This window comes from Panthera uncia, chromosome B1 (assembly GCF_023721935.1).
Source record: "Panthera uncia isolate 11264 chromosome B1, Puncia_PCG_1.0, whole genome shotgun sequence".
NCBI classification, from domain to species: Eukaryota; Metazoa; Chordata; class Mammalia; order Carnivora; family Felidae; genus Panthera; species Panthera uncia.
This window is the reverse complement of record NC_064811.1, coordinates 38,219,413-38,228,111: the sequence shown is the minus strand read 5'-3', so window position 1 is coordinate 38,228,111 and position 8,699 is coordinate 38,219,413. Positions and strand designations below refer to the sequence as shown.

General features: G+C 38.5%; 1 protein-coding gene across 1 annotated transcript; it reads left to right on the top strand.

Annotated features, from left to right (window-relative positions):
- The first annotated feature begins 6,538 nt into the window (after positions 1 to 6,538).
- LOC125923948 (S-adenosylmethionine decarboxylase proenzyme-like) lies at positions 6,539 to 7,705 on the top strand. The gene is made up of 2 exons (XM_049632635.1): positions 6,539 to 6,647; positions 7,162 to 7,705. Exons 1-2 carry the CDS (start codon positions 6,539 to 6,541, stop codon positions 7,692 to 7,694), a joined length of 642 nt encoding a protein of 213 aa, XP_049488592.1. The 3' UTR covers positions 7,695 to 7,705.
- Positions 7,706 to 8,699: the final 994 nt, after the last annotated feature.

The following is an 8,699-nucleotide window of genomic DNA, read 5'->3' as shown; positions in this document are numbered from 1 at the left end:
AAAAAATATAGGAGACAATAGGGAAGGAACTTGAACCCTAACTGGGCTTTGTTGATTTTGCAGAATTGCTTTAGATGTGATGATAATATTGGGGTTATGTTAAAAATAAAAGAATGCTCATATTTTCAAGCTATCCCAGAGACATTTGTAAATAAAATACTGCCTAGAGTTTCCTTCAAAATAATCCACTGCATATGTTGAAGGTGGATGCATAAATGAAACAACAATGTCTATTTGTCAAAAACTATTAAAACTTAGAATTACATGCATGAGAGTTCATTTTCTTATTACCTCTATTTTTGTATTATATCTTTTTTGAAATTTGCTACAATAAAAATACATATATTTAGTATATTATTTTTTGTATATTTTGTTAATAGTAATAATGACAATGTACCTTTTATTTGAGTACTACAATGTTTTGGTACCCATAAATGCACTTTAAATGCATTATGTCTTTAAATCTCCCCTCAAAACAGGTAATCTTTGTTATTATTCCCATTTGTTTGATTTCAAAGCCTTTACTCTTTCCACTATTTACCTCTGTGCCATTCTATCTAGTTAGTGGTAGAAGGTGATAAAAATTTCAGTGGCAAATTTGCCAGTGAATAAGCTTTTAATATTATTATTAAATAATTATTAATTTATAATGGTTAATGTTTATTATTATAATGTCCAGGTACTGTTCTAAGGGTTTTATGTGTATTTATTTGATATTCTTTTTAAAATTTTTTTTTCTAATTTTTATTTATTTTTGAGAGAGTGTAAATGGGGGAAGGGCAGAGAGAGAGGGAGACACAGAATCTAAAGCAGGCTCAGAGGTGTCAGCACAGTGCCTGACGTAGGGCTCAAACTCATGGACCGTGAGATTATGACCTGAGTCAAAGTCAGATGCTTAACGACTGAGCCACCCAGGCTCCCCTATTTACTTGATATTTTTAACCACCCTATGAAGTAGGACGTTTCTTAGCTAAATGCATTTTTTTTTTTTATTCTTGGAAAACTTGCATGATGTGAGAGTCACCTATCCAGAATCTATTTAAGTCATTTCTCTTGTTAGACATATAAATTCTTCCTTTGCTGCTGGTATTAGAAATGATACTATTTTAAACAGCCTTATACACAAATTTTGAGTCTTCACCTTAGGTATTTTTAAGTAGAGTAACTTTTTGAATTGTATTTATTTACTTTGAGAGAGAGAGAGAGAGAGCGTGAGCCAGTGGAGGGGTGGAGGGAAAGAGGGAGAGAGAGAATCCCAAGCAATCCCCAAAATCCCAAGCTGACGGCACAGAGCCCGATGAGGGGCTTGAAATCATGAAACGTGAGATCCTGACCTGAGCCAAAATCAAGAGTCAGACACTTAACCAGCTGAGCCACCCAGGTGCCCCAATTTTTAAGTGGAGTCTTACAAGAGAAATTAACTAGGTATAACCATTCTTAAACTTTGATATATATTATCCAAAATGCTGTTTAGAAAAATCTTGCCAGCTTCCACCAGTTGTACCAGTTAGCATTATATGGAGTTCAGTATACTTTACTCCTTCTTAGTAATCAGATCTTTAAGAAGCAAAATTGAAAACAGAGGTGAAGGACGCCTGGCTAGTTCAGTCAGTAGAGCATGAGACTCTTGATCTGGGGGTTTTAAGTTCAAGCCCCACGTTGGCTGTAGAGATTATTTAAAAATAAAAAATTATTTAAGGAGTACCTGGGTGGCTCAGTCTGTTAAGCATCTGACTCTTGATTTCAGCTCAGGTCGTGGTCTCACGATTGGTAAGATCGAGTCCCACATCCAACCTGCTTGGGATTCACTCTTTCCCTCTTTCTGTGCCCCTCCCCAGCTTGAGCTGTCTCTCACTTTCTTTCATTTTCTCAAAATAAGTACATAAACTTAAAAAAAAAAAAAAAGATCTTTGAAACAAGAAAACTGAGAAAAAAATGCCAAGTAATTTGAATATTAATCTTCATTTCTTTGATTATAGTATGTGATGTTTTCAAATGAGATCGTGTTACATGTGAATGTGTGTTTGTGTATCTATGGATTGTCCACTACTTTCCTTCATCTGTTTGTTTGTTTTTTTTGTGTGTGTGACTGACATTCTTGTCTTATTAAACTGTAAGACTTCTTCATACAGTAAAATACTAGTTCTTTTTCAGTCATATGTGCTGCATTTTCTTGTTTGCCTTTTAAATTTGTTCACGATATTTTTGACAGGTGAATTTTCAGTTTGATGTCATTTAATCAATCATTTACTTTGACCTTTTCCACTGAACTTTTTTGCTAGGTGGGCAGTCTTTTGGGATCACAATATCAGAGAAGCCTCACAGACTTGTGCTTTAGTTGATTTGTTTTTGAGACTTTATTATTCCCTTTGGCCAAAATGCTGTAGTGAACTGATTTCCTTTCATATCCTTGCCTCTACCACGCTCTTTGCCAACTTGAGTTGGGAAAGGCATGTTGTAGTGGCTGTTCTCTAGGCAGTTCAAAGCAGGACCAAATTGTCCAAAGCTGTTTTGTAGTCTAAATTGGTTGAAGAATCCTGGCTGTCAAAGAACCTGATCTCAGCAGGGAATTTCTGGCATTGAGCTGAGGAGTATTATTAGTTTAAAAGCTAGGGAAGCCAGCTTGTATCAGAGAATTACCAATGTCTTATAATATGAACGCATGGCTTTGATGCAAATAGGTCATGAGTAGAAAAGACATAGAGGGTAATTAATTGAAAAGCAATATTTCAAAGCAGGATTTAATGTTGTTGGCTGCACTTTAACTATGACATAGGAGATATTTAGCAAAATACCTGAAGAATTTCATTCACGGACAGAGCTTATCTAAACCACAGAAATCTTGAAGTTTTCTCTCAATATTTGACTCACACAGAGTACACATTTGACCACAGAATCTCAATGACAACAACAAAATAAATCATCGTTACTACTTTAGAGATGAGTTTCTGTTTCTGTTTTCCATACTCAGCATTAAAGTGATAGAGGAAGGGTAAATTTTAAAACCTGACTTTTGTTTGGAAATCTTATTTTGAGAAGGAATGTTTTGAAACACATTTTTCTGCAATTTTTAACATTTAAATTTTGCAACAACGTAATAGAAATACACGGTTTTGAAAACTCAAGCAGTGTAGAAAGGCTTCAAGCAAAAACCGTGGTCTTCCAGACTACCTCTTTTTCTTCAGTCTTTCCTTAGAACCATTTTACAGGGGCACCTGGGTGGCTCAGTTGGTTAGGTGTCCCACTTTGGTTCAGGTCATTATCTCATGGTTGTTGGGTTTGAATCCTGCATCAGGCTTTGTGCTGACTGCTTAGAACCTGGAACCTGCTTCAAATTTTGTGTCTCCCTCTCTCCCTGTCCCTCCCCCACTTGCACTCTCTCTCTCTCTCAGAAATAAACATTAAGAAAAAAAAGAATGTATGAATTAAAGAACCATTTTACAATTTTCTAATTGTTTTCCTCGTTGTTCTTTTTGTATCTCTACATCGTTAAGTTGATTTTTCTTGATTAATCCATTTCAGTCATTGTCTATGGAAGTTTGTGTATAACAGAAGAATATTTAGCAATTCCTTTCTTACATCACCCTGTTCTCATTTTGGAGATTGCAAAACCTTTTCAAACTTCTGTGCATTAGGGTTAAATTCTTTATTAAAAATGTTCTATTAAATTCTCCAATAATTGATATTCCGACTGTGGTAATTTTTTTCTATTTGTTTATCCCGGTCTTTGTCTTGCTACAGATTTTTCTTCAATTTCTAGCAATGCTTGAATATCATTTTGTATTGAGAATGCCTGGCAATATTGTGTGGATGGGTGGCACCTGTCAACTGGCAAGAGTTCACTTTGAATAATTAAACAGGAAACTGGAATGTTTCTGAAGACTAGAATTTGAACAATTTTGCTTTCGAGGCAAATGCTCAACTGTCCCAGTTTGTGCACAGACAGCCACTTCAGGTTCATTGGAAAGAAACTCCTAGCTCCACATCACACCGCATTGTGTGGGGTTTGCATTGCATAGAGGTGGGAGTAAATGGGGACTATTTCAGCCCTTTTAAAAATTAACACCGAGATGTTATATCTGGAAGGTCAACCCCCTCCACTTCTGGGCCCTTCTCCGTAAGTTCTAGAATGGCTGTCCTCTGTTTATTCATGTTTTATAAACGTTCTGTCTACTGAAAGCCTCTTTGTCACTCTTTTTTTACTTTTTTCTCTTTATTGTCCCTTTATGAGGATCTTGACGTAAGAGAAGAAAAATATTTGCTTTTAGTCAGCAGCCCTGGACCAGAAGCCACAAGTTACTTTTAAAAATAAACTTTGGGGGCGCCTGGGTGGCCCAGTCGGTTGAGCCTCAGACGACTTCGGCTCAGGTCATGATCTCATGGTTCGTGGGTTTGACCCCACGTGGGGCTCTGTGCTGACAGCTCAGAGCCTGGAGCCTGCTTCGGATTCTGTGTCTCCCTCTCTCTCTGCCCCTCCCCCGCTCACACACTGTCTGTCTGTCTGTTTCTCTCACTCTCAAAAATAAATAAACATTGGGGCGCCTGGGTGGCTCAGTCGGTTAAGCGTCCGACTTCAGCTCAGGTCACGATCTTGCGGTCTGTGAGTTCGAGCCCCGCGTCGGGCTCTGGGCTGATGGCTCAGAGCCTGGAGCCTGCTTCCGATTGTGTGTCTCCCTCTTTCTCTGACCCTCCCCCGTTCATGCTCTGTCTCTCTCTGTCTCAAAAATAAATAAATGTTGGCACAAAAACAGACACATAAACCAATGGAATAGAATAGAAACCCCAGAACTAGACCCACAAATGTATGGCCAGCTAATCTTTGAGAAAGCAGGAAAGAACATCCAATGGAAAAGACAGTCTCTTTAACAAATGGTGCTGGGAGAACTGGACAGCAACATGCAGAAGGTTGAAACTAGACCACTTTCTCACACCATTCACAAAAATAAACTCAAAATGGATAAAGGACCTGAATGTGAGACAGGAAACCATCAAAACCCTAGAGGAGAAAGCAGGAAAAGACCTCTCTGACCTCAGCCGTAGCAATCTCTTACTCGACACATCCCCAAAGGCAAGGGAATTAAAAGCAAAAATGAATTACTGGGACCTTATGAAAATAAAAAGCTTCTGCACAGCAAAGGAAACAACCAACAAAACTAAAAGGCAACCAACGGAATGGGAAAAGATATTTGCAAATGACATATCGGACAAAGGGCTAATATCCAAAATCTATAAAGAGCTCACCAAACTCCACACCCGAAAAACGAATAACCCAGTGAAGAAATGGGCAGAAAACATGAATAGACACTTCTCCAAAGAAGACATCCGGATGGCCAACAGGCACATGAAAAGATGCTCAACGTCGCTCCTTATCAGGGAAATACAAATCAAAACCACACTCAGATATCACCTCACACCGGTCAGAGTGGCCAAAATGAACAAATCAGGAGACTATAGATGCTGGAGAGGATGTGGAGAAACGGGAACCCTCTTGCACTGTTGGTGGGAATGCAAATTGGTGCAGCCACTCTGGAAAACAGTGTGGAGGTTCCTCAGAAAATTAAAAATAGACCTACCCTATGACCCAGCAATAGCACTGCTAGGAATTTACCCAAGGGATACAGGAGTACTGATGCATAGGGGCACTTGTACCCCAATGTTTATAGCAGCACTCTCAACAATAGCCAAATTATGGAAAGAGCCTAAATGTCCATCAACTGATGAATGGATAAAGAAATTGTGGTTTATATACACAATGGATTGCCACTACGTGGCAATGAGAAAGAACGAAATATGGCCCTTTGTAGCAACGTGGATAGAACTGGAGAGTGTTATGCTAAGTGAAATAAGCCATACAGAGAAAGACAGATACCATATGTTTTCACTCTTATGTGGATCCTGAGAAACTTAACAGAAACCCATGGGGGAGGGGAAGGAAAAAAAAAAAAGAAAGAGGTTAGAGTGGGAGAGAGCCAAAGCATAAGAGACTCTTAAAAACTGAGAACAAACTGAGGGTTGAAGGGGGTTGGGAAGGAGGGGAGGGTGGGTGATGGGTATTGAGGAGGGCACCTTTTGGGATGAGCACTGGGTGTTGTATGGAAACCAATTTGACAATAAATTTCATATATTTAAAAAAATTAAAAAAATAAACGTTAAAATTTTTTTTTAAAAAAATAAATAAACATTAAATAAAAAAAGAAAAAAAAAGAAGGAATTAACTATCAACTCCCCAGTATGGCCAGCGATATTAGCTAGCTCTCACTCTACTCTAACAGGGCAGCAGACTACCAGAGACCGAACTGTATCTGCCTCTATGTCCAGCAGACTCACCTTCAACTTTTGTTCACAAAAAGCAAGCAAACAAACAAAAAAAGCTGGGAAGTTTTTATTAATCCTTTTTTTAATTTTAATATAAAATTATAGGAACCTGAACTTTAGTAACACAGCTGGAACGGTCTGCAGCAGCAGGGGCAGCAGTGGGAGAAGAGATTTAATTTGGTTGATTTTTCTGTGGTTGTTGGTTGTTCGCAGTCTCATGGTGATGGAAGCTGCACCTTTCTTCGAGGGGACCAAGAAGCTGTGGGAGGTTTGGCTCTCCAGGCAACAGCCCGACGCAAGCCAAGAATCTGAGGATCTTTACACCATCCCAAGATCCGAAGGGGACACACTTTTTTTTTTTAATTTTTAATGTGTATTCATTCTTTGAGAGAGATAGAGACAGAGCGTGAGCAGGGAGAGGCACAGAGAGGGAGACACCGAATATGAAGCAGGTTCCAAGCTCTGAGCTGTCAGCACAGAGCCCGATGTGGGGCTCAAACCCACGAACCATGAGATCATGACCTGAGCTGAAGTCTGAGGCTCAACCGAGTGGGCCAACCAGGCGCCTGAGTGGGACATACTTTTGAAAGATGTGCAGTGCTCACAGTAGCTTGTTTGTCTCCAAAAGACATTTCATTTTGAAGGCGTGGTACCATCCCCTTGCTAGGGATTACAGTTGAGTTTCACTCAATTCAAAGCTTCTTTTATTCTTGTAAGAATTTCATGAAGCCTTCTTACCAAAGGTACCCACACCGGAATTTCAAGGAAGAAATAAAGTTTCTTAATGCAATTCTCCCAAACAGAGCAGCATATTATATTGTATGGGACACATGCATTGTGACTGTTGGTACGTGTATACTTTGTATTTCCCAGAGACTCAGGTAATCAGTCAGCCAGATCAAACCCTGGAAATTCTGATGTATGAGCTTGACCCAGCAGTTATGGACCAGTTCTATATGAAAGAATGTGCGACTGCAAAGGATGTCACTCTTGAGAGAATTTGTGACCTGACCCCGGGTTCTGTCATTGATGCCACACTGTTCAATCCTTGTGGGTATTCAATGAATGGAATGAAATTGAATGGAACTCATTGGACTGTTCACATCACTCTACATCCAGAATTTTCTTATGTTAGCTTTGAAACGAACTTAAGTCAGACCTCCTATGATGACGTGACCTGGAAAGTTGCGGAAGTCTTCCAGCCAGGAAAAGCTGTGTCCACGCTGTTTGTAAATAAGAGTTCCAAATGTTGCACAGTGCTTTCTTTGCCCCAGAAGATTGAAGGTTTTAAACATCTTGATTACCAGAGCGCTATGTTCAATGATTATAATTTTGTTTTTACCAGTTTTGCTAAGAAGCAGCAACAACAGCAGTGTTGATTAATAAAAATGAAGAAAAAACGTAAAAAGAGAACACACAGAGAAGAAGGTGATGGCTGCTTTTTAGACATGAATACCGGGGGCCATACATTCCATTACCATCACCTTGTAGCTGCAGAAAACCCTAGACGTAATGATAGTGTAATCATTTTGAATTGTATGCACTATTATAGCAAAGAGTTAGATATCTTGCATGAATGCTCTCTTCTGTGTTTAGGTATCCTATGCCACTCTTGCTGAGAAATTGAAGTGCATGTATAAAAAACCTTTTACTATATGTAACTTCACAACACTTGTGAAAACAACTTAATTTGGTTTACGCACAATGTAATATTTCTTTAGGTATCATCCAAAATTCCCACCAGACAGGGCTTTCGTCTTCATTAGGTGTTGGCCTCAGCCTAATCATCTGGGACTATTCTATTAAATTGCTGCCAGGATTTTACATCCAGTTACCTCCGCTTTCTAGAACATATTCTCTACTAATATTACTGAAACCAATTTCTACTTCATACAGATGTTTCTTGCAGCAACAATTAAAGTTTATCTTCCACGAGTCGAGTCCTCTTAAAATGACTGCAGTTATCCATTTTGTTTATTACTATTTTAACATTATTGCTTCCTGTACCTGTACTTCCTTTAATTGATTTTGTTCCTTGCCATCATGTCTTGCCTCCTGACACCCCCTCAATAAAGCAATACACTATTAAAAACCAAAAAAAAAAAAAAGGAATTAACCATCAACAGCAGTCTCATCATTAATGGTAGTGGCATTTTGGTATTTTTTTTTCAAAGCTACGTCTATAGCTCTAGTATACCTTTGTATTGGACTTTAATCACATCATTGTGTAGTGAAAATTGTCCATGTGAATAATAATCACTCATAAATAAATTTTAAAGGAAATGTAACTTTTCATTTTGTTCATGAGTTTATCATAATGTAATTTGCTATTCCCTCATAGCTACATTTTAAAATGTTTTGTCCCTTATCACTGTTATAAGTAA